Here is a 26,352-nt window from a genome sequence, read left to right as displayed (position 1 = left end):
AAGGAAAGTTTAAAAACCACAAAAATGGTCACCAAATGTGGTGGAAAGAAAAGACAAGATTAGTCAGTCTGGGCTTTGCACAAACCATAACCGTTCACTCTTGTCCTCAAGCCTGCTTCTTTTGCAAGGTATATCATGACCCATAAAAACTCTCTTCTATGGTAGGAATGGCAGACTTACCTAATACGGGCAATGGGACCATATATCCTCAAAGCCATTATCTAAACATATCGTACAGAGGGAAATTGGCTCCGGGTAGCAGTACCTGACAATATCCTTCTCAGCAAACCTGGCTGTAAATGGCCTTCGTTTCTGGCCCCGTGCCTGACTTTCTCATTCTCTTCTGGGCAACAATATCTTTCCTCTGGTTTGTACAGTTAATCCCTTCTTACTGGCAGAAACTGATCACTATTGGCTTGAATTTGAGTGGGAGAGGATTGTGACTAGACTAGGGTGTTGGAGAGTGAAAGAATAGTCCCTTTGTTCAAATCCCGAATACCACAAGCAGCAGAGTAAATAATGTCGTTAAAATCCCTCAGAAAGCAGGGCCTCTGCATTCTTGACTTTCTGGCACTTCCTTGTACCCTCTTCAGGCAGAGTGTAGAGTACACACAGCAGACCATGTCGGAATCTCTCCAGCGTGTGAAGGACCTACAGGCTGACTTGGGGGGCACAGAGATTCTACAACCACTGAAGGCCATTTACAGCCAAGCTTGTCGAGAAGGCCATCCATGCCAGGTACTGCAAACTCCATTAGGAGCCAATATCTATGTGACAGTTTTAAAGATACAGTGCCCCTTTCCTCTTGTTATCTCACAGCTAAGCTACAAGTGACGCCTTACACAGGTTGGACACTTGTCAGCTTCCCTCAAGTTTTGATGGGAAATGTAGGCATCCTGGTCTTGCAGCTGTAATGGAGAGCCAAGCTGTAAAACCAGGATGCCTACATTTCCCATCAAAACTTGAGGGAGGCTGACAAGTGTCCAACCTGTGTAAGGCATCACTTGTAGCTTGGCTCTAAGTCTGCCGTTCCCACGATATAAACAAGCAGGCAACAGCTGCTGAGTATCTTGACATCTCCTCAGACTACCTTTGCAATCGGAAACCTTTCTACCATGGTCCTGCCAGTGGGAACAGATGGTGATGGTATTGTTCATTCCAAGGTCTAGATAGTTGATGTCTTGTTGCCAAATCAGAACTCTTTTATTTCCAGAGGCCGAGTCTTGACTGTATTTTAGTGGATTTAAACTATTGGTATAACATACTTGTGGTGTTGACATCACACATCTATTCACAAGACTGAACTAGACAGAGAGAGAATGTATAAAACTTCCTCTGTCCTAGTGGGTCTCCTTTAGCTGCCATTCTCACATCCCTGTCTCTCTCTCTCTCGTTCAGCTATTTGTGTTCACAGATGGAGAGGTATCTAACACAGAGGAGGTCATTGCAGAAGTTCAACATCATGGCAGCTCCCACAGGTAGGAACTAAGAACAAGAGATCGCACACACTCCCTGTGTCTTTTGCATCACCTCCTCTGCCCTAGTTTCATCTCCCTCCCCTAACACTTTTTCAGTTAATAGGTATTCAAAAGTAGCCAAAATCATGGCCATTCTTTTATCTGTTATCATAAATAATGGTTGTGAAGAATGCTGTCAAGTCGCAGCTGACTTATGGTGATGCCTGTTGGGGTTTTCAAGGCCAAAGACTAACAGAGGTGGTTTGACATTGCCTGCCTCTGCGTAGCAACTCTGGTCTTCCCAGGGCATCAATTACTAACCAAAGCTGACCCTACTCAGCTTCTGAGATCTGGCAAGGTTTGGCTTGCCTGAGCTATCAAAAACAGGGTATCATAAATAATAAAGTATATGTAATGTTTTTAAGTATATATTCTTTTGTCAGATAATCCACAAGAAAAAATTAAGAACAGTTGGGAATATTCTGGACTCTCCAGATCTCTGTGTATTTCATTGGCACTTTCATTTGTGCTGTTCGTGGGCGGAGCAGCATATGAGAAGATGGTCTATATGACAGGGGCATCTCCAACCAGAAGAGTTAGCAGAATTTCCCATGGAAGAGGATTGTTTTGCTTGGCAGAAATATTGTGCCCAAACACCAATCACTGTACTGTCTGACCAATCACTGTACTGTGTAGGAAGTAGCTTGACTACCCAAGGAAGTGGATAGGGTGGGGTTCTGTAAAGGAGTGGGTCCTGCGGACTGAGCTAGTTTGTTATCTGTTCCAGAAGCTGCCATGCTTAGAAGTAAGTATTTTGCTTGTATCCTTTGACAGGCAGGCCAGGCTGTGAAAAAGGGGAATCAAATTTCAGACAGCAAATAAATTGATGCAGATGTTTTACTTCTCTTTGCTGTTTGCAGGTGGGCACCTTGACAGAAGAGGGCATAGCCACTATGTCCAACTGCTGTTCCATGAATGATAATCAAGCAGCATTAACACTGAGTATATGGCTCAACTAGACTTAAGATATCTATAATGAACAAGGATCTGAGAGCTCTCAACCTCTCAATTTTACTTAAGAAAAACCTGTAGAATTTGGACTGGGTTAATGTCCTGGCAGTGAGGCAGGCAGAGAAAACAGTTCAGAGTTAGGTGGGTGATCCCTGTATATTTATGCACAAGTCCACCTATATATGGCTAAAACAGGAGCATCTTTTTAAAGAAATTGAATGTGAACATGACAAGAAGTAAACCCTGAACCTTCACTTAGTATATTGTATGGTTTAAAGCATTTTACTGCCAGCTGAGCTGTGAGATACTAGTCCTCATATGGGCTAGAAGGAATAGTGCTGAAATGGACTGAGTGCATTCATTTAAGGTAGGAGAAAGGTTGAACTCCTGGCAATTCCTCACTCTGGTTTTGTTTAAAATATGCTTCGCCTTCCCTCGCCCACCCTAGGTGTTTTGCTTGTATCCAGAATGAAAGAAAAATCACCCACGCCTATGTGGAAGGGTTATTTCCTATCAGAACCAGTGGAAATGAACATCAAATTGAATTACTAATGCTGTAATGTTAATACCCAACAAAATAATCAGAAGAACCTCGCATAACTAACTATTAATACAAATCACGATAGAATATTGGATAGTAAATACACAGTTCTTAATAAAGGCAGATTGAAATTATAACATCAAAAGTACAGTTCTCAAGCAAGGGGGAGTTCTGATTACTTCTGTTGGCTTTTTGCCATAACTCACTTTCTTTGTTGTGTAATGCAAATACCCAACAACGAAGAAAACTTAGAAGGGAAAATATTGATAAGAAAAAGAGAAGGTGGAGGCAGGTGTAGTAGTTGAAAACAAAATCCAAAAGTAAAAACCACAACATACCATTATTAGGATCAGCAAAATCACAAAGAACTGTGTGCAAGCTTTTGATATCACTAAATCTCACTGGATGCTACAAAAATACTCTGTCCCTTATGTTATTTTATCCAGCCTGATGAAGAGCTCTGGAGAACTCAAAAGCTTGCACACTGTTCTCTGTGACTGTGATAGGAGCAAATAAATGTTATTGCATGGTTGTTCTTCTTGGACACAAATTTTTACACACACATGCTTTTTTTTTTTTTGCACCCTTACTGCTAGATGCTTCTCCTTTGGCATTGGCGAAGGAGCCTCCACAGCCCTCATCAAAGGCATCGCTCGAGCAGCCGGGGGCAGTGCAGAATTCATCACAGGCAAGGAACGCATGCAGGCCAAGGTGAGGACCAGGAGCCTGGTGTCTCCTCCGTCATGGGCTGGACTCCTCTCCCCTGAGCTCTGGGTAGCTTGCCAGGCTCTCTTGTCTGTCTAAGAGCACATACCATCTTTGGGCTATCCCAGTCCAACTGACTTTTTAATGAAATGAGGCACTCTGTCTTTCACTCCTTCCTCAGAGCCTGCTAGGTAATGTTTCCTTGGCTTCATGTTCTAGCTTGGCCCTCTCCTCTTCTTGTTCCACTAGACTGTTTGTTCCGCCTTCAATATCTAGTAAAGCCCAAATGATTTAGATCTAGGATTTTTTTTGTAGAAGACTTTTAATACTGTTGTTAGAAGACAACACAATTGGGAGGAAAGAGAATGCTCTACCATTTCTTCATGAGAAGCATGCAAATTGAGTGGCTGTTGCATTGTAGCTGACGAAGGGAGCTTTGACTCTAGAAAGCTTATACTCTGAAAATCTTGTTGGTCTTCAAGGTGCTGCTGGACTTGAATGTTGCATGGTAGGTGCTAAACAGCCAATCTACCTACAGTTTCAGGATGACAGAGAGAGAATGTCTTATTCAGCAATTGTTCTGGTTTCAAAAGGTATACACAACCCCATCTTAAAATTCTTTTCCAGTTTGTTAGGAACTTGTCTTAGAGAGTGCATACTGAGTCTCTTTCTTTGTCAGGGCACCCTGCTGTCTACCTTACACCTTTCAAGTGTTATGCCTGTTTTCTTCCTTCAGGCGCTGCAGTCATTAAAGAAGGCCCTGCAGCCAGCAGCAACAGGAATCTCACTCCGCTGGGATTTGCCTTCCGGTCTTGAGGCCGTGCTCGTGGGGTCTGGCCCCCAGGTCATCTTCGAAGGGCAGCGCAGCCTCATCTATGCCCAGATCCGTGGGCAGCATCAGGCAAGTGACCTCCACCAAGATCCCCAGCTATTGACCATGCATCCCTGTCCATCTCCCTTGGCCAAGGGAGCCTGATGGCCTTTTGAGGCCTTAGTCCTTTGGGCATCTGTATTCCCAGACTGTATTCCTCCTTCCTTTCTGCTCTGCCATTTCTTTTCCTCTGCAGTCCTCAGGTGCCTCAGAGGGGACTGTTGTGCTCCAGTACATCTTCCAAGACCAGACCTTCACAGAGACAATGATGTTCCCCCTCCAGGCTCAAGAGAGTGACAGGTAGAATATCCTCTCTTGTTGGCCAATGAGATGGAATTGAACCTGGTACAGAAATGTGATGGATTGAAGAAAATGGTACAATAATTGGCAGGGAGGGGGAATTGTGTTTTCCATATTTTCCCTGAAGATTTTTGTTCGTTTTTTTTCTTCTTTTACTTTTTATTTTAGCCAATGAGATGGAATTGAACCTGGTACAGAAATGTGATGGCTTGAAGGAAAATACAGTAATAGGGGGGCTGGGGTTTGTTCTCCAATTTTTTCAGAGAAGATTTTTTCCCCAATTTTTCTTCTAACTTTTTAAATTTTTGTTGTTTTTTATTTAACAGAAGGTTTAGCAATTTTGGGAGGAGTTTTGAAAACAGAAACCTCCCATGAAACCTTTTTTCTCATGAGTGAAATGCTTTTCAAGCACTCCATAGTGAGGTGAGAAATCGCATTTGATGCCATTGTCAAGCTGACATAATTACTTGAGTGGAAAATGCTACCATCCCTCATCATCTCCTGAACCAGTATCTATGTAATGCATTCATGTATTCATAAAGCTGAATTTTGAACCCCGAGTGCTGCCGTTCAGTGTCCTTGGAGGCTGAGAGAATAGGCCCAGGGTGGGTAGTAGGTCTCATTCTCGCCACATTTGGGGTGCTGAATGTGGGCCTAAGAATGCAGAATTCTACATTTGGAACAGACACCGCATCAGTCTCACTAGTGAGTCTTTTGTACCAATTGGCCAGGCGTAACTGGTGACTTCACTTGCCGGTCCTTTCTCAACAACCCACTTGCAGGACTGATTTTAGCAAACGTGGGCAGAAAATCTTCTGTGGTGGTTTGAAGGGGGTTCTATTTTCTCTCCAGCCATGGAATTTATATAAATGGTGCCAGACACATAATTTCACTTCTGCTCTCTCTGCAGGCTCCCTGTACATCGACTGGCGGCTCAAGCCCTGTTGCAGGAGCTGGAGGGTACTGGAGAGAAGGATGAAGTAAAGCGGCGCCAGGCTCTGGAGACGAGCCTGAGCTCCGGGGTGGTGTGTTCACAGACAGCCTACGTGGGGCTGAACACAGCGCTGGGCCAGCCATTGCAAGGCCCCCTTATCCACCGAGATGTCCCCCTTGCATGTGAGTGCTCACAGAAGTGCTCATGAGCTGAACCAAGGGAGATTGAGCTGAGCCCTGTTTTCTAGAAAGCAAATGTACTTTTTATTATTGATTTAGAATATTTCTTTGCCACCTCTCCAGGAGACCTGTTTGAGGCAACTTTCAACTGAACCATTATTTACTTAACAAACATAGATCAATGTTTGGGCTAATGCTGGGCTAATAGATCAAAACTGATGTTTTGATCTATTAGTCCAGCATTGAAAAAAGCAGCCAACATAAAAAGTTTTAACAGCTTTCTAAAGGATCTCATAAAACAGACTTGAGCAGATTATCAAAGCAGTTTAGAAGATTACCTTGCCCTCATTAAAAGCTTGGGAAAAGGAATATTTTCTTCTGGCTCCTAAAAGAGAGTACAGTCAACACCAGGCGAGTCTTAAGAGGAAGGGAGTTCCACAGATTGCTGAGTGCCATGATGGCTCAAGCTGGGTTAACAGCAGGGGGCCAGCTATCCTCAAGCCCTGCATGTTGAATATGCAACGTACCTGGAGCCTCTGGCAGCCAACATGCTGAGCTCCTCATGGGAAGCCACTTCCATTCATCTATTTCTGCCTATTTCAGATATTGCCTATATACTTAGGGCCAACCTTAAGCGGCTGGTGGGGAGTCTCAGGAAGACCCTTTAGGTTGCTGACGTATCGTCAGCTAGTTATTAGAAAGTTTGCCAGTGTTTTCTTATTGGATGCTGCATGTGGCTGCTTGATGGTGTCTCATTCACTGAGGACATTTTGTGGTTTTCATGGGCAGCTGTTTTGAATGTCTCTGTGAAGACCAAAGGGAGCTCCAGCAGCTGCTGTGTGGTGTTCAGCACCACAGTTGTAATGCTTGAAGCAACTGCCCACTCAGCATACACCGTGTAAAGTGTGTGTGTTCCCCTGCCAGCAGTGGAAGAGGGCAGCCACTTACACAAGACAATCAGCTGAGGAAGAAGATTAGAAAAATTACTTTGTCAATAGCCAAATTTTTCTCAGCCCATTCATCCCTTCAGTCATAATTATTTCTGCTGTTCAGCAGCATTGGCTCCTGAAGCTTTCATGTGGGGAAGAGAGGGGAGGGGAGGGGAAAGGAATGCATGAAAGATAGCTTAACTGCTAGCTACTAGCCATGTGATCTCCATGCCTCTGCATGCTAGATGCTGGGCACAGGTGGTCGAATAATAACAATAATAACAACAACAACAACAACATTCAATTTATATACCGCCCTTCAGGACAACTTAATGCCCACTCAGAGCGGTTTGCAAAGTATGTCATTATTATCCCCACAACAAAACACCCTGTGAGGTGGGTGGGGCTGAGAGAGCTCCAGAGAGCTGTGACTAGCCCAAAGTCACCCAGATGGCTTCAAGTGGAGGAGGGGGGAATCAAACCCAGCTCTCCAGATTAAGAGTCCTGTGCTCTTAACCACTACACCAAACTCGCTCTCAGCGTGGCGCAGTTCCCAGCACAGTTTGTGTTTCCCAGGAACATCTGCCTAGGTAAAGTTGGGGGCCAAATGACCTTGACTAGATCCAGTCAGCTAATGGGTATGCATTTCTTCATATGGAAGGTAGCAGGAAGTGGGCTCTGGCTTTTGCTGGGAAGCCTTAGTCCTTTAGAACACTTTGAATTTTTCTGTCTCGTCCATCTGGGATGATGGGGAGATGCTTCGCTTGCATCAGCTGCCAGTATCTATTCTGCTTTCAGCTCAGTGGGGGAAACAGCAGTACACAAATGTGATAAATAATAGTAAATTGCCTGGTTACTCTAACCCTGTCTTTTCCTCTTCAATCTAGACTCCATGATCACAATAAATTCACAGATATGCCATTCAGGTAACAGGAGGAGTACAACCCCCCTTGGTATTCCAATCATGAGTTTTAATTCAGGTAATGTATCAGAAGGACCCATGGAGGGGACAGGGAAGGTTGAAGAATTGATGGACCAGCTAGATAAAACTGTATCAGAGTATCTCATTGAGAGTTGCGTGAGAGAAAATAAAATATAAATTGTGCAGTGCTGTTAAACGTTAATCCATGAGGTGACTAGAGGAGGGCTGACAGGAAAGGAGTGAGAAATAAACACTCATTGGCTAAACGTTTCTCACACAAAAACTCGTAGAAAGCATAACTACATGTGCAGTTCAACTCATGTATTTTATTTATTTATTTCCAATTTGTATTCCGCCCTCCCTGTGAGTGGACTCAGGGTGGATAACAACATATTAAAAATACAATTAAAAATTCATGTTCATTAAAAACAACACATTTGTTTTTAACACATGTAGAGTTTCTTTCTGGTAGTGAGGTTTCTGTGGTGGACATGTTGAGGAAATCTCATATTTTGAGGAGACGTTTGAAATGAGAGTGGGGAGGTAAACAGAGAGGGATAGATCATAAGACACAAGCCGAGTCTGCATGGGTCCCTTTCTTTCTGGTAGTGAGGTTTCTGTAGTGGACATGTTGAGGAAATCTCATATTTTGAGGAAACGTTTGAAATGAGAGTGGGGAGGTAAACAGAGAGGGATAGATCATAAGACACAAGCCGAGTCTGCATGGGTCCCTTTCGCCAGTTCAGTTCCCATACTGCAGTGTTTTTTTCATTTTTTAATATTAAGCCCAGCACAGGATTGATGAATCGCTGGTTTGAAAGTATGCAGGGGGAAGTGCCCTTTTCATTCTTTTTGCAGAGACCATACAACTGAAATTGACTGACCTTCAGTGAATTTCACCTAAGTAGAGGAGGCTGGTCAATTTCACCACATGTCCAATCATACATGTTGCAAATTGACATCAGGATACACCTGGAACTGTGTGCTTCTTTCCTTGAACCAGAAAGCTGGTTGCGGAAAGGAAGGAGAGACATCAGCATAAAGTGACCTTTCAAAGAAACCAAGAACAAATGCTATGAAGTTGAATCTGTTCTTTCTGTTTTGTCAGGATTCGGAGCACCGGGTAGTGTATTCCCAAGCCCTCCTTTAGGTAATGTATTAGACAGATTTTGACACATGGAGGGAACAGGGAAGGTTGAAGAATTGATGGACCAGCTAGATAAAACTGTATCAGTGTATCTGACTGAGAGTTGCCTGAGAGAGAATAAAATATAAATTGTGCAATGCTGTTAAACATTAATCCATCAGGTGACTAGGAGGGGCTGATGGGAAAGGAGTGAGAAACAAAAGCGCCTTGGCTAAACGTCTTTTCCACAAAAAACTGGTAGAAAGCATAACTCGGGGTGCAGTTCAACTTATGCAGAGTTTTTTTTCTGGTGGTGAGGCTTCTGTAGTGGACATGTTGAGGAAATTTCATATTTTGATGAAAAGTTTGAAATGAGAGTGGGGAGGTAAACAGAGGGATAGTTTTCCTGGGAGCCTGACTTTTTCAAGAAATCTGCTTTGCGGTCTGCTGTTTCCCTATGCACACTCTTAATTCCATTTTTGGGTGTTCCTTTTTTTTTTAATTTTAATTTTATTTTATTACCGCAAATGGCAACCAAAGGTTCACATTGAAAGACAAAAACATACAAACAAACATATAAACAAGAACATAGAGGGAGACATACCATTTAAACATTTTACAGAATTTTTTTTCTTATTACTTAATAACTCATCCGTAATACCCATATCTTAACTACACATAAAACTTCGACTTTACTGCGAATATATCTGCATTTTTTCCGCTTGCTTCAGCCTATCATTTGTTGCCAACCTTATAACTCTAATTTTCAAATCCACAGATCATTAGTTATGACTTCTCTTTTATATACAGAAAGTCCATGAAAGGTTTCCCGATCTCCACAAAATTTGCTGTTGTTTTCTCCCTCAGCAGTTCCATTAATTTTGCCATTTCCACAATCTCCAACATCGTTATTAACCAATCATCTACTGTTGGCAATTTATTCAATTTCCAATATTGTGCATAAATTATTCTTGCCGCCGTTGTCTTGTATCTAATCAAAATTCCAAATTCATTTTCTATTGAAATATCCACTAAACTCAACAGACACCTCTCTGGCTTTAGTTGCAGGTTGGTCTTTAATGTTTTTTGCATTATTAGATGTATTTGTTTCCAATACTTTTTAGCAACCGGGCAGGGCCACCACATATGGTAGAAGGAATTCTCATTTCTTTGGTACTTCCAACATTTGTTTGACATCCCCTTATACATCTTTGCTAGTATTTGTGGGGTCACGTACTACCTATACATCATTTTATAGAAGTTGTCTTTCAAGTTACAACATAATGTAAATTTTAGACCATAATTCCACATTTTCTCCCATTGCTCCATATGGATATTATATCCAAAGTTTTTAGCCCGTTTAACCATACAGTCCTTCATTTGTGTTGTGAGTTCACTTTGGAGTTATGGCTGAGGTCAGTTCCAGGCCATTGATCCAGAACGGAAGAAGCCCAGTCAGGGTACATGTGGAACAGGGTGCTCCTTTCCTTGACCCAGGAAGCTGGTTGCGGAAAAGGAGGAGGAACATCAGCCTCAAGGAAACATTCAGAGGAAGTAAGGGCAAGTGCTATGAAGCTGAATCCGTTCTTTCTGTTTTCACAGACTCATTTGGTGATGTAGACATGTGCTGTTTAAATGGTAATGTATCAGAAGCTATGTGTGCACCTGAGGCAGTCTGTATATATCTGAGAGAGAAATTATTCTTTCTAGGTATAGTCTGTTCATATCTGAGAGAGAGATTATTCTATTTAGGTCAAGTAAGGTGTATGCAAAGGCCTGTGTGGATGTGAAAATGGTTTATTCTGTCAGCGAAGACCAATATGGAAAATTACATTGTATGACTGAGACTGTGAATATGAATATATAACTGACTTTGAAACCACCAAGCTTAAAAATTATTCTGAAACCATTATGCTTTTCAAAATTCTGCAACCATCACATGTATGGACTTACAAATAAATGCTACTTTTGTTTAAGGGAAAAAAGATCCCTTTTTTACCTCACAACCACAGTCATGTGCTGACCATTCTGGGGGCTGGGGGTCCCTCTCTCTCAGCTTCTGTCCCCTGCCACCACTTACCAGCCGGCAGGATGAAAAGGTGTAGCAAATGGGTCTGAGACCCCGACAGTGCGCTCCAGAGCACTTCCTTATTATGCCGGGAATGACATAATTCCTGGCACAACAAGGAAGCGAAGGCTCCCATGTGGGGCTGATTTGATTAAAAATGGTCTCCAACACTAGTTTGTGGGCTATTTTTTATCAAATTGACTCTGCATGCAACCCTTCACTTCTGCGTTGTGCCAGGAATGACATCATTCCTGGTGCAACATGAAGGTGCTCCAGAGCATGTGTGCTAGGTAAGTTTTGCAGACATATGTAACCCCATGTGCTCCCTCACAACCTCATCCTCTGCGTTGGGCCCTGGCAACCCCGCCATTCTGTCAAACAACTGTCTAGAACAAGTCTTCCTATATTACAAGTTAAACTAAGGAGGTCTAAGGTAACAGCCTTTGGTGGCAACAAAAACCTTTCGAGGGAGGAAGGGGGGCCCGTGGACCAAACATGAGAGGTGCAAATGACCCCATACAAGCTGATTCCATGATTTTTAGCTTGACTTCAGGGACAACAAACAGTTATGTCCCAGGTGCATAAGGGGCTACAGTGTAGTGGGCCCGATAGACAGAGGCCTGGAGTTTCTGTCCAGACAGTCTCCATCCCCTTTCTGCTGAGTACCTCTTCTTCCCCTTTCTCTTTTCTAAGGACCATTTATAATAATAATAATATAATAACATTTGATTTATATACCGCCCTTCAGGACAACTTAATGCCCACTCAGAGCATTTTACAAAGTATGCCATTATTATCCCCACAACAAAACGCCCTGTGAGGTGGGTGGGGCTGAGAGAGCTCCAGAGAGCTGTGACCTACCCAAGGTCACCCAGCTGGCTTCAAGCGGTGGAGTGGGGAATCAAACCCGGCTCTCCAGATTAGAGTCCCGCGCTCTTAACTACTACACCAAACTGACTAAGATATTTCCTGCTCAGCTTTCAGCATCTCTTAGTTTTCTTTTTTTAAATCTTGGGATGTATGAGGTTTTAAAACCTGCTCATCAAAATGGAGCTTTGAAATCATTCTAAGGTTATATATGCTTGCAAAACATCATAGGTTGCGTTGAGTGTTGTGAGTTCGCTTTGGAGTTATGGCTGAGGTCAGTTCCAGGCCAGTTCCAGTCTTAATTGAAAAGATCAGTATTTGTTATAATTTCACTGTTTTCAACACATTCTCAGTGTTTTCCCCCTGGGCATTCTTCAGTGTTACTTCTGAAACAACGTGTCTAAGCATACAACAATGTGCACGGGTCATTTTCCCCATGTGAAAATTTGTTGCATAAAGAATGCATTTGAGGAACTGATGGATAAGTTAATTCATTGGGGGCTGGTTCATTCAAGAATATTTGTCGGAAAGGAATCTCCATCCCTACAAAGGCAGACCACTGGGAAATGTGCAAACTGGGAGCAGTTGATATCTTCTGCCAAGAGCCACAGCAGCAGTGGGGGAAGAAAACCTGGAGGATTAGGGAGAGGACATCTGCCCCCACTTTGAGCCTGACATTTGTCACTAGTGCTGTTGAACAGTTGTCTTATCTGTTGCAAACTGCTTGGAGAAAGAAGTATACAGATTCTATCAGTAAACAAGTTAATAATGCTTTTAATGTTTTATGATAATGTTTAATGAAATGTTTTAAATGTTTTTAATGCTGTTATCCGCCCTGAGCTAAACAAAACAACAACAAGGATACAACCGGCATGCCAAAGACTAGCAAGTAAACCAACCGGTAGGCTCAATTACAAGAAATCAACTCCAATTAAAAAATGTGCATAATTTATCAAGTGCAACGTGCAATCTATCTAATATATGTACAATGAATAATCAATAAATAGTAAATGAGGTGGAGTTAGTCCTAGTCTGTATCCTTGGCAGTGCAGGGAGTACTTGGAGTGCAAGAGTGCAGATGATCAGTGTGTGAGTAATTGTTATATACCATGTATGATGTTTTTGATGGGTGTCATAGGAATTGTATTTAGTCTTTTGTACATTTCTTTAGCTCACCAGATATTTGCCCAAGAAGAAGACGTGCGAAACGGGAACTTGAAATTTTGCCCTGCATCTACCCGTCGGCTCATTGCCCCTTGGTGTTCATACCCTATATGGGACTGGTGATCGCTTACCTTGTACCATCTAGGTTCATCACATCAACATCTGCCTGTATCCCTTGTATTCCTTTGATACATTGCACTCTGTTTAATTGCTGCTCATGTGAGCACTAAAATTGAAAAATTTTCTTGCTGTACATGGATTGCGGATTTGGAATAAATGTTGCATGAATTTGTACATATTTATTGATTATTCATTGTACATATATTAGATAGATTGCACGTTGCACTTTTGCACTTGATAAATTATGCACATTTTTTAATTGGAGTTGATTTCTTGTAATTGAGCCTACCGGTTGTTATCCGCCCTGAGCCTGCTTGCGGGGAGGGCGGAATATAAATATGATAAAATAAATAAATAAATAAATGATCCAGAACCGGAAGAAGTCCAGTCAGGGTACATGTGGAACAGGGTGCTCCTTTCCTTGACCCGGGAAGCTGGTTGCAGAAAGCAAGGAGGAACATCAGCCTCAAGGAAACATTCAGAGGAAGTAAGGACAAGTGCTATGAAGCTGAATCCATTCTTTCTGTTTTCACAGACTCATTTGGTGATGTAGACATGTGCTATGGTAATGTATCAGAAGGATTTTGACAGGTCATGTATAGGAAGTATTTTGAAGAACCTGATGGAGCAGTTAGATACTACCATATCAGTTGTCCTGGCTTTTGCTTGAGAGGAAATAAAATATAAGTTGTGCAATGTCATTAAACATAATTCATCGGGACTGGAGAAAGAGGAAGGAGTGAGAAATAAAACCCATTGGCTTAACATCTCCCACCCAAACTGGTAGAAAATATAGCTAGGGGTGCAGTTCAACTCATGCAGTTTTTTTCTGGTAGTGAGGTTTCTGTAGTGGACATGTTGAGGAACTCTCATATTTTGTGGAAACGTTTGAAATGAGAGTGGGGAGGTAAACAGAGAGGGATAGGTCATGAGACACAAGCCAAGTCTGCATGGGTCCCTTTCGCTGGTTCAGTTCCCATACTGCAGTGTTTTTTTCATGACCATCTGCACCATGTTTGCTGCCCAGAGTAGACACTCCAGCCACTATGCGGCTTTTCTGCAGTTTTCCTGGGAGCGCTTATACCCCGACTTTTTCAAGAAATCTCCTTTGCGGTCTGCTGTTTCCCTGTGCACACTCCTAATTCCGTTTTTGGGTGTTCCATCCTCTTCTCTCCTGTTGCCTGCCAGCCCACTTCATTGTGATTAGCTACTCTTGTCTATCCAGCCGTTCCCTCCCTCCTCCATTTCATTTCCCATCCTCTTTTCTCTCTCTCTCTTTTTTTTTTTAAGTTAATCCCAGCACAGGATCGATGAATAACTGGTTTGAAAGCATGAAGGGGGAAGTGCCCTTTTCATTCTTTTTTGCAGAGACCATACACCTGAAATTGACTGAACTTCGGTCAATTTCTCCTAGCTAAGTAGAGGAGGCCGGTCAATTTCACCCCATTTCCATCCACAGGTTGCAAAGAGAAAGTTTTTAAAAGCTACCTCTTTGTTGCGGGCAGGAAGGTTGTCATCATCCGTTCCGCCCTCCCTGCCCTCCAGTTCTCAACCTGAGAACCACCTGGAAAGGCACTTCCCAAATATGATAAATAGGACGGGCGTCCTATGGACCAAACATGAGAGGTGCAAACGACCCCATAGAAGCTGATTCCATGATTTTCAGCTTGACTTCAGGGACAACAAACAGTTATGTCCCAGGTGCATAAGGGGCTACAGTGTAGTGGGCCTGATAGACAGAGGCCTGGAGTGGGATCTTGGGATGTGTGAGATCTCAAAACCTGCTCATCAAAAAGGAGCTTTGAAATCATTCTAGGATTGTGTCATATATCTGCTAAACATCATGGGTCCTGCTGAGTGTTGTGAGTCCACTTTGGGGCTATGGCCAAGGTCAGTTCTAGGTCAAGGTCAGTTCTAGGTCAATGATCCAGAACTGGAGAAGCCAACTCAGGGTACACGTGGAACAGGGTGCTTTGTTCCTTGAACCAGAAAGCTGGTTGTGGAAAGGAAGGAGAGACATCAGCATAAAGTGAACTTTTAAAAAAACCAAGAACAAATGCTATGAAGTTGAATCTGTTCTTTCTGTTTTGTCAGGACTCGGAGCACTGGGTAGTGGATTCGCAGGCCCTCCTTTAGGTAATGTATCAGACAGATTTTGACACATGGAGGGGACAAGGAAGGTTGAAGAACTGATGGATCAGCTAGATAAAACCATATCAGTGTATCTGATGGAGAGTTCCCTGAGAAAAAATAAAATATAAATTGTGCAATGCTGTTAAACATTAATCCATCAGGTGACTAGAGAGTGGTTGATGGGGAAGGAGTGATAAATAAAAGCCTATTGGCTAAATGTCTCCCATGAAAATGGGTAGAAAGCAAAGCTGGACATGCAGTTCAACTCACGTAGAGTTTCTTCTAGTAGTGGAGTTTCTGTAGGGAAGTGGTTGAGGAAATCCAATATTTTGTGAGGAGACATTTGAGATGAGAGTGGGGAGGTAAACACCCAGGGATAGAGCATGAGACACATTGTGGTGGGAGATGTTTAGCCAATAGGGTCCAACAGAAAGAGGGCTGGAGTTGGTGTCTGTAATGTTTTGCATGTAATGCACGTAATTTGTGATTTATTTCTGCTTGATAATGTGGGTTTTTTTAAACAAATAGTTGCTGTAAGTTTAAACATAGGCCTCTCTGAAAGAAGGTGGGGGCTGGATGAGTGAATGGATTGGTCAGTAGTTGTACCTTTGGAGGCAGAGTGAACTGGAGTTTTTTCATCAGTGCTGAGGGAAAGTTTTTCCGTCATCCTTTGTGTATGTTAGTATGAGGTTGTTCTGAGAGAAAGAATTCTGGCTAAATCAGGCAAGCTATGTGTGCTCCTGAGGCAGTCTGTATATATCTGAGAGAGAAATTATTCTTTCTAGGTATAGTCTGTTCATATCTGAGAGAGAGATTATTCTATTTAGGTCAAGTAAGGTGTATGCAAAGGCCTGTGTGGATGTGAAAATGGTTTATTCTGTCAGTGAAGACCAATATGGAAAATTACATTGTATGACTGAGACTGTGAATATGAATATATAACTGACTTTGAAACCACCAAGCTTAAAAATTATTCTGAAACCATTATGCTTTTCAAAACTCTGCAACCATCACATGTATGTAGTTACAAATAAATGCTACTTTTGTTTAAGGGGGGAAAGATCCCTTTTTTACCTCACAACCACAGTCATGTGCTGACCATTCTGTAGGGATCCCATGATTCCCCCCGTGGGGGCTGGGGGTCCCTCTCTCTCAGCTTCTGTCCCCTGCTACCACTTACCAGCCAGCAGGGTGAAAAGGTGCAGAAACGGGTCTGAGAGCCCAACAGTGTGCTCCAGAGCACTTCCTTATTGTGCCAGGAATGACGTCATTCCTGGCACAACAAGGAAGCGAAGGCTCCCATGTGGGGCTGATTTGATTAAAAATGGTCTCCAACACTAGTTTGTGGGCTATTTTTTATCAAATTGACTCTGCACGCAACCCTTCACTTCTGCGTTGTGCCAGGAATGACATCATTCCTGGCGCAACATGAAAGTGCTCCAGAGCATGTGTGCCAGGTAAGTTTTGCAGACATATATAACCCCACGTGCCCCCTCACAACCTCATCCTCTGGGTTGGTCCCTGGCAACCCCACCATTCAGGAAGCTGATTGCAGAAAGCGAGGAGGAACATCAGCCTCAAGGAAACATTCAAAGAACGTAAGGACAAATGCTATGAAGTTGAATCTATTCTTTCTGTTTTCACAGATACATTTGACGCGTGCAGTTTCTACGGTAATGTATCAGAAGGATTTTGACAGGTCATGTATAGGAAGTATCTTGAAGAACTTGATGGAGCGGTTAGATACTACCAAATCAGTTGATGTGGCAGTTGCCTGAGAGGAAATAAAATATAAGTTGTGCAATGTCATTAAACTTAATTCATCAGGGGAGTGGAGAAAGAGGAAGGAGAAATAAAACCCATTGGCTTAACATCTCTCCCACAAAAACTGGTAGAAAATATAGCTAAGGATGCAATTCAGTGCATGGATGAATGGAATCATCACCTGTGCTTCTGTAAAAAACCTGCAAAGCTCTCTCAAGGGCTGCCTATGAAAACAGTGTAATTGTTTCAATAGAACAGTTCAGAATTTCATTTATGTCATTTATACCCTGCCTTTTCCCCCAGTAGCACCTTGTAGACCAACGTGATTTCCAAGGTATGAGTTTTCAAGAGTCTAATGAAGGGAGCTTTGACTTTCTAAAGCTCATACCCTGGAAATGTGTTGTATCCAAACCTTTGTGATGTGGAACCTCATATGTTTGGTAGAAAGCCCTTCTCTCCTTAGGATTATGCTTGGCTGTTAAGATGAAGATTTCCCCAAATAAGCAAACTCAAGGGAAGTGTTTGTGGATACTCATTACCTGGTAATTTTTTCAGCTGGCCTTCTCACCCCCTGCAGAAGAAGCGCCCACACCCAAGAAAGAGGAACCCCCTCTCTTGAGGCTGGTCTCTCTGCAGAATGCTGCTGGCTCCTGGGTCCTCGATTCTGGCCTGGCCGATCTTCTGGGCCTGAGTGAGACTGAGATCTCCAGCAAGGCACCTGGCCAGGTAAGTTCTGTGGCAAGACCAGAGCCTGGCATTTGAATGTGTGCCTGGGTGGGGAAACCGCAGTCCTGGGGATCCATATGCTCGGTTTCAGGGTGGAGAATAAAATAAATGTTAAGCCTAACCAAGTCTGTTGCCTTTGGTTCTGATTCCAAAGTGGAGTTAAGTTTTTGGTTCCAGAGAAAAGGGGAAAGCTAACAAAACTGACTTAATGCAGTCTATTCAGTGACAATGGTAATGCTTAACCACAGTCAATACATACCAGAGATTCACATCTTGATTTGTGCTCAGTCTGAAGACATGGCTTCATATTTCTTGCCTGACTGTGGTTAAGTGTTGGGCCCATATAAGGCCTGTGAGTGGGCAGGACTCAGTGTTTTCCTTCTCTCCCCACCCCAACACCAGGTGACCCCCAATGTGTGGGCAACCGTGCTGGCCATCCTCTGGCTGCACTCCAAGGCTTCAGAGCAGAGTGATGAGTGGCAGCTCCTGGAAGCGAAAGCACTCAGGTGGCTTCAAGGAAATGCAGGTGAGAGTTTGCAGCAGGTGGGTGAAGGGATCCCGAGAATGGGACCAGAGAGGGGGAGGGGGGGCAGAGGCTGGAGTTTGGGGAGAGGGACCCAGACAGCAGGCTCTGGTCCAGATAACACCCAGAGAGGATTCTGGTTCTCCAGGGATGGCTATTTCACCCCTTCTCAGACCATAGCCCAGTATTCTTTAAGGCCAAGCTGGACTGTATTATGCATTTATCCAAGGTGCTTTCTTTTTAAGCAACTAAGGCTTCATCAAGACATACATTATGCATGCCTGAAACATACAACTATAACCAACTCCTCTGTATATGATGCAGATACTGGATGGGTGCATCTCATCCACTGACACCCCCCCAGAGTGTTGCTGATTGGCTTAGCCTCAGCCAGAGCAGGGGCAGAGCACCCAGCCTTGCTAGAAGCTGTGCCTGTAAAATTCTGACGGGAGAGTTACTGTTGCCTTTCCCAGGAGCAAACAAGAGAAGAAGATTCTGGACCTGTGCACTGTAAGCCATTAACATAGGGCACCAGTTTAGTCAGGTTCCGTTAGCTTTCTGTGGCATCTACCTGTTTTGTATTCTCCCCTATATCTGAAAGCCTTCTTTTTTAAAATTTCTCCCCTGCAAGTAATTGCATACACTTTACTTTCCTATTCTTGTTTCCCCCAAAATAAAGTAAAATTTATTGTGTTATGAGAACCTAGGTTGTCTTCTGATCACTTGCATGTAAAAGACTGGGTTTTCTGTGTCCCAACTCTTAGGGATCCAGGCTGCATATTAAACAAAATTGGGGGAGGGGCGAGTGGGCTTGTCAAACTCTGCCTGAAATCTCAAAGGGACAGATGGTGACAGATAGCTAATGATCAGGTGTGGGCTATTTTTTCAAAGAATAGCTTCATGGATTCAGGGAAGCTGGGACCTCCAGCTTGGTTTCCCCACTGCCCTTTCTCGAGGCAACGTGGCACCTGGTAATTTGTAACTCTTTTTCATTGTTTTAAAATGATTCTCCCCCCCCCCTTCCTTTTTGGACATTTGAAAGAGGTGCTCCGACTCTCCTGTGCTAGAGCTCCATACACTTAATTAAGAAACTAAAAAGATCTTCTGCACAGAAGAGCATTAAGCCTCAAGGGGATCTAGTTCTCTTCACTGAAAAGTGTCAGGCAGAACCCTCCCACAGAGATGCTAAAATGCCATCTGGGTAGTTGGTGCTTGTGGCAAAAGACTCTCAACTCTTCCTCTTTCTCTTGTAGGGCCTTGGCTAGCGGACTGCGTGAAGACTGGCAATGCCATGCTGGGCAGCAGTGTGAGCCCCCACACTTTTGGTCTCTGAGCTCCTCTCTGTTCCTTATGCCTTGAACTGGAGCTCCTGCTTCCCTGTCTCTTTTCATATAACCAGCTGCTTTTATGGAGGGCTTGACTGAATTCCTTGGATGGTACTCACTCTCGTGCCTGAGAGTCTTCCTTGCCACCCTGCTGGAGCTCCCCCATGCCTGGATGCTGCTGCTCCTTCCCCAGCCGTGAGGTGCCTTATGATCCCGAGTCCTCTTTCCTCAGCACTCTGTGTGTAAACCTGCTACGTGGCAGGCTAAGTAGTCAATAAGTCAAACTCTGCCTTTCATAAGCTCTCCAGTAGAAAATGCTTGGCTTTGGTGTAATACGGAGCCTAATCTTAAGCGAGTTGTATAGCTTCTTTTCTGTGTACCAAAGAATAGACCATATAATGTGGCAAATGGCTCAGAGAAAAATAACATGGAAAATTCACACCCCTCCATTTGTGTAAGTGTATCTTTTTTTAAAAAAAAAACTTTATATGCCTGTCTTTTTCTCAAGGATTTCAGGATCCAAGGAGGTTAAGGACAATGTAAAAACAACTTTATAAAACAAACATTGTATACAAGAGATATGAAACCATTAACGCCAGTCTAAAACCGCCTTATGTCATTTATGTGTGGGTATATACTCCCTCTGCCAAGGGTCAGGCTGCCCTAAAAGTTCTCCCAAACTTCTCAGTTTCCCAGCCTTGTTAGGAGGGGAGGGGCTCTCCTGACATCTTCCAGGAGGGCATTCCACAGGTCAGCCACTGAAATAGCTCGAGCCCAGACTGGCCGAATGTGCCCAGGGTAGGGGAGGGTACTGACATACCCAGCTGAGAAGAATGAAGTATACAATCCCCAAGGCGCGGAGGGCTTTAAAGCAAACAGCACCTTGATTTGGAACCAGAATTGGGAATCCATGAAGGGTGCTGAGCATATGAGCCACAGTATTGCAGTATGTTCAGCAGAGCTGGGACTGTAATCTTGTGCACAGTTACTTAGGTTACTCCTGGCTAACAGTGCAATCCTGTGCAAACTTACTCCAATCTAAGCGCATTTCATTATGCTTAGACTGGCGTAATTTCACATGGAATTGCACTGTTAGCCATGACAGGACACAGGAGTAACACAACTAATCAATATGACCGCAGGTGGAGAACATTATTTTTCTCATAGCTGATGTTCACTTCCAAGTCATCCTTGTCTGCACTTGCTATGCAAATTTGTCCTAATTTGTTGAGGCCCGATCTGAGTTTTAGGGACCCTGATAGCTTTATTTTCTGATTATTAATTTTCATCTAAGCTCTTTCTATTGTTCCCTTGTTAACTCTTGCATTTTATACATTTTTAATTTAAGATTTACCAGCCTTTGGCAGCAAGCAATAGATTTTATTTGTACTTAAAAAGAATAAACAGCCACTCAATTTATTTTTATTTATTGTATTCATAGTCCCCATTTCTCACTGAGGCTCAAGGCAAAATACACTGTAAATGAATGCAAATCAAACAGGATGAGACATCTAATAAATAACGGCTAGGATTTCAGCAATCTGAAACAAAACCTAAAGTATTACATTTATGTTAAATAAAGCTGAAAAAATGGTCTTCTGTGAGCAGAAAATGAGGTGAGCGCCAGATAGCAGAAGTGATTATTTATTTACGTTTTTAGGATTAAACAGCGCTGCGCTTGTCACTCCAATCAATTTCAAAGACGTTTCAATGAACAATGCAGCAGGGTATACAAATGCAAAATTGCAAAGGTTTTAAAATCAGCAGAAATCGAATGCAGAGTAGAAGAAATGCTAACGCGGAGCATACACAATTCCGAGACTGACATAATGAACAACACAGAAACTGCTTTCTGTACTAGGCTGATGCTGCGAGGAGTCGCGCTCTGAAGCCAGCTCTTCTAGAGCGCACAAAGTGCACGCACACGCCCCCAGTCAGGACACACGACCAAAAGCTCCAGCTTCCTTCTCGCATGCACAAGCCGTTCTGCGGCTCAGCTCAGCCCAGCCCGCATGAAAGGCTCTGCGGTTCTCCGAAGAATTTCTCTGGGCTCTGCGGGGCGGAGCATAAGAAGAAAGGCGCGCCTGACATTTCCATGTGCGCAATGCAGGCTCAGCCCAACGGATCCAGCTGAACGGTGACCAGCGAGGAATTTTCCGAGGCGTCCTGGCAGGGGTGGGGGTGAGGAAGCTTTGCTTGAGATTCAGCCCGCAGCTGCGGGAGGGAGCAACAGGCTGCCTCGGAGAGTCTCGGGTATGGTGCATCTTTCCACGTGGTGCGGTTACATTGTTAATGTTCCGGGCTCGCTTTTAAACAGCCCCGCAGCTGCGCCCCGTTAGAGATCGGAGCTTAACGGCGAATCCAAGCGTAACCTGGATCATCCCGATAAATTGTACGACGCAGTTGCATCCGGTAAGAGACACCGCCAATCTGTGCCTTCTCTTCCAGGGCCGGCCTATGACATGATGATGCTCCGTACTCTGTCGATTTAAGAGCCCTGTCGGCCCTGCCCATTAAACAAATACTTTAGTTCGCTCGCAGGTCTTGGTTGGGAGCTTCGAAAAATGTAACTCCTTTTTTTAGATGCTTGGCATATTGCGGCTCCCTAAATTGCATTTTTCTGCCGTAGTTTATCCCTAAATTCGGCTCTATTGCTTGGAGTTCTAGGGCTGCCGACCTCCAGGTGGGGCCTTCAGATTTCCCTGAATTACAATTGATTTCTAGTCTACACATACCAGTTCCCCTGGAGAAAATTGCTGTTTTCCAGGGTGGGCTCTCTGGTATTACACCCGGTTGAGGTCCCTCCTGTCTCCTGCCCTGCCCAAATTCAACCTGCCCCCCCCAAAAAATCTCCAGAGATTTCCCAACCCAGAGCTAGCAACCAAAGTATAACTCGGTGCCTCCCACCCCTTTTAACCCAAACTAATTCTGGCCACATGCCAAATGGTACTGCCACCGCCTCGTTCCGTTCCACACAGCCTCACCTTTTTCTTCGTTCTGGGATCTTGGTGCACCATTAGTAGACATTAATTTCCCTTGTTGTCCTGATGATCCTCCCTCTTCTGTCTGTAATTCCCCCACCCCCACCCCATAAACAGATCGTGGGAAAGGAAACCACCAACAGGTCATCAGATCTCTAAGTCTTGTTTGCTCTGGCAGATCTGACTGCAGCTGTTGGGATGCAGAAAGAAAGACCCTCTATTTTATACATTGGCCATCTTGAAACTTCTCAGCAGACAGATTTTGGGGCTGACCTGAGGCTCACATTTTAAAAATCTGAGGGCAGGGAAATAAGAAAGACGTCCAGTGACCCCTCGGAGATTAACACCATTTATCCCAGCATCAAGCTTGTATGAGTCAGAGCTCAAAGGGAGATGTTTTAGGAGCCACTTCTTCAGTCTGATGATAGAATAGCGCTTTGTCCCCCAGCAGAACTGGAGGTGGAGCCTTGCGCCCTGGAGCCGAGAAGGAAAAGAGCTGGCAGGATTACAGATATTAAGCATTTTCTGGACACTGGAAGCAAAACTCCCCAGGTAGAGAGGACTCAGCTATCCATAGGAAATCTCAAGTTTCAAGAGCAATGCTACAGAAGCACCTCTGCGTTTCTCTTGTGCAGTAGGGAATGGGGGTTTCCCCCTGCCCTGCACGCCTAAGGAGGGATGGCTGGCTTGCACGTCTCTGTTACGAAGCTCACATTTGTGGGCTGAAAATATTCTGCCCACCTGAATTCTTTGGAAGCCCCATATATATATTTTAAAAAAAAACATCTGAAATCATAAAGCAAAGGGGTGTTCGATTTATATTCTTTTGAGAGCCAGTCCAGATGCCTTCATTCTTTTCCTCTCCCTTCTCATTTTCTTGGCTCTTCCCCTTCTCATTTTCTTGGCCCTTTCCCTCAAGAAACCCACAGTTCTGCCCCCAAAACAGCTCTGCCCCTTCTCCATGGCTGCTCTCTTGCCATTGGAACTCTCTGCTTTCTAGATTGTAGCTGGCTTCTTCCCTTGAAATGCTTGTTTAAAAACTCCCCATTTCATTCTCCCCTTCTTACGCAGGTCTCCTGCCTGACGTATTTTCTCCTCAGCCCCCTCTCTTGTGCGTTTGGCCTCTTTCATTGTAAGCCTTTGGGCTTGGCCTGTGTCTGTCACTTTATGGAAAGCATCAGCTTATTATCTGCACTTGAGAAGTAATATTTGTTCAAAGTCGGTTGGCTTGCTGTGTTCTTGCTGGGAAATACTTCTTATTCGGGAACCTTTTGCTGCATGGAAAGAGTGGTGTACCTGTAGCATTCCAGAAGATGGCTCCCCGCAGAATGCAGAAATCGTGCCTTATTCCAGCTGTCCTCTTCTAGCCTACTCAATTAACATTTTCTAAATGTTGGAATCATCAGTAATGTTAGGGAAAACAATTTTGGACTCTCTTGACACAATCCTGGCAGCTCGGTTGGCTTTAACCAAGGTTCTGAGCGCACAGTTGTATAATCATAATGAGTGCTAAATGATGGCCCAGGTTCTCCTTTTCTTTCAGTTAAGTGCATTGCATAGAACATGGCTTCTAACCCATACTTGTGAAAACCATTCTCAGAATATCTATTCCAGACAAATCATCCCAGAAAAAATGGCTCTGGAAGTTTCTGCTTTTAAGCATCCGCAGTCCAACACATGGTAAATAGAAGCAGTATTAGCTGCTTAAAGTGGAAGAACAGCTTTGGCATTTGAAAAAGATCCAATCCTAGACATCGCACAAATGTTGAGCAAGAAGACACTATCTTCTGTGGGTTTTTTGTGACATTCCACAGCGTTCTGGATGAAGGTGAGTAGGGGCGGCGCTAGGGTTTGCCAGCCAAGCGCCCCCCCCCCCCGCGCGCACGAGCACGCGCGCACCTGCCTGCGTGATGACATCATGCGTGACATCATCACGGGAGCGCACGTGCCGCTGCCGGCCCGATCGCTGCGGCGGGCGGCCTCCGAGCTCTCCCGCTCGGTTGCCTCCGCCGCAGCAGATGCCTGCCCGCGGTGGCTGCGCCCGGCCGGGGGCTTGTGCTGGCGGCGGCGGTGGCACGGGTTGGGAGGAATAGGAGGCTTCTGCTTTGGGGGGCGCGCTCTCGCCCCCTGCGCCTCTTCCAGCACTCCCTCCGGCACCCCGCGCCTGCGGCCACCGCCTACCTGGCCTCAATAGGCGCGCCGCCCCTGGAAACGACCATGGTGAAGTGTGAACACAAAGCTAACTGGCCTTGCCTAGTCCATTTCCTGGCTTTGTCAAATCTTGGGTTCAGGCTTTTTGGGGCCTAGTTAACTTGCAGAAGGCCCATCTTTGGAAAACCGCAGTCACTGTGACTTTGCAGTTCCCAGAGAGATCAGGATGGGATGGAAGTGAGGCACAGGTGCATCATCAGAGAGCTTCAAGAGCCAAGAGGGAGTTTTGCACTCATGTTCCATCTCATTAGCACAAGGGATCCTGGGCCAGTTGTTCTGCTTCTGAATTCGTGCCAGCTGCAGAGGAATGTGTTCACAAGGCTAGCAGTGCTCATCGGTGGATCAAGCAAGATGAAGCCATATTGGAGGAAGCATGGCAATAAAGCAATGGTCTTCACTCTAGTTTGTACTCTTCTTCCTTCCCTTGGCTGCTGCATGTGGCTCTGGTGGATACCTGCCAGTGCCACTAACTACCAGGATAGGTATCAGTCCAGGACTCTATCTGTGAAGTTTGGACTGGAAGTTCTACTTGTATTCTTGTGCTTTTAGTCTGACATAGTAACATCAGTGTCAGAGGACTAAAACTTGTGTAGTATATTAGGGTAGTCATTCACGTTTACTATTTTCTTTCCTGTCTTGCACATTTCTATAATGGTAATATTTTGCACATTAAACTTTATTAATTATACTTATGTGATGCTATTTGGGTTTGGGGCTTCAGGCTATGTCCAGTATCCTTGGCCTATTTTGGCTACAGCTACCAAATGAGAGTTTTGTGGAACTCAACCTGCAGGTATCTTACTACCTTGCAAGGCTGACTTCTCAATTAATAGCCAGTAGGGCTTAGGGTTGCCACGTACCCCTCACCTCCCGTCGAACGGATGGAGTCCCTGGCACTTACCTTGTGTGCTGTACAAGACCATCCTTTGCGCGCATGCCCCAGAGCCAGCGTGATGATGTCACTTCTGGAAGTGACATCACTATGCTGGCTGTGCAAGTGCTCCCACGCCCCGCACGGGGCTGATTCAGCCCGTTTGGTGCCTAAACTGGGCCCAAACAAAGTGCAGGAATGCTCCCAGGGGCAGCATGACAACGTCACTTCCGGAAGTGACATGGATGCACCGGCTGGGAGCGTGTGCACAGTGTGCGCTCCTGAAGTGCCTGCCAGTGATGGGCAAGCTCCAGGAGCTTATCCCCTCCCATCGATCACTGGGTGATTGGCGGATGAGGGGGCAAATCCCTGGGAGTTTGCCCGCCACCTGCAGGCACCTGGGAACCCTAGATGCTTGTCTGTGTCTCGCAACTTAAAGTGAAAGAGAGACCCGTGATGGCTCCCATTACCCCAGGAAGTGAGGATTCGCTCCCCAGTTCTGTTTTTCTCCTTGACGCCCCCTCCCCCATCTCTGACCTTCAAGTGCATGAGGGGCTAGCAGATTAAGGGAACTAAATAAATAATAAAAACAGAAATTCATTTTTTTTTTTGCCCAGCTGAGGT

At 44.5% G+C, this 26,352-nt stretch overlaps 1 protein-coding gene across 8 annotated transcripts in view; it reads left to right on the top strand.

The window, feature by feature from the left end:
• The window catches only part of LOC129340250 (von Willebrand factor A domain-containing protein 5A-like), a 63,018-nt gene that overhangs the window by 9,896 nt on the left and 26,770 nt on the right, over positions 1-26,352 (top strand). For 2 of the 8 annotated variants that reach the window (XM_054994931.1, XM_054994925.1), the window contains exons 9-23: positions 594-738; positions 1,399-1,478; positions 3,606-3,720; positions 4,451-4,615; positions 4,782-4,885; positions 5,796-6,001; positions 7,815-7,907; positions 8,958-8,999; positions 10,578-10,613; positions 13,730-13,759; positions 15,289-15,330; positions 16,974-17,000; positions 17,669-17,817; positions 18,220-18,343; positions 19,594-20,547. In XM_054994931.1, coding sequence (XP_054850906.1) covers positions 594-738; positions 1,399-1,478; positions 3,606-3,720; positions 4,451-4,615; positions 4,782-4,885; positions 5,796-6,001; positions 7,815-7,907; positions 8,958-8,999; positions 10,578-10,613; positions 13,730-13,759; positions 15,289-15,330; positions 16,974-17,000; positions 17,669-17,817; positions 18,220-18,343; positions 19,594-19,673 — 1,438 coding nt within the window. In that variant the 3' untranslated portion in view covers positions 19,674-20,547. Of the gene's footprint in view, positions 1-593; positions 739-1,398; positions 1,479-2,377; positions 2,447-3,605; positions 3,721-4,450; positions 4,616-4,781; positions 4,886-5,795; positions 6,002-7,814; positions 7,908-8,957; positions 9,000-10,577; positions 10,614-13,729; positions 13,760-15,288; positions 15,331-16,973; positions 17,001-17,668; positions 17,818-18,219; positions 18,344-19,593; positions 20,548-26,352 lie in introns of those variants that run through there. The other 6 variants (XM_054994926.1, XM_054994927.1, XM_054994928.1 and 3 more) reach the window with 6 other exon arrangements.

The sequence above is a fragment of the Eublepharis macularius genome, chromosome 12 (assembly GCF_028583425.1).
Source record: "Eublepharis macularius isolate TG4126 chromosome 12, MPM_Emac_v1.0, whole genome shotgun sequence".
Taxonomy (NCBI): domain Eukaryota; kingdom Metazoa; phylum Chordata; class Lepidosauria; order Squamata; family Eublepharidae; genus Eublepharis; species Eublepharis macularius.
The sequence above is the reverse complement of the archived record's forward strand: the minus strand, read 5'-3'. Positions and strand labels throughout refer to the sequence as shown.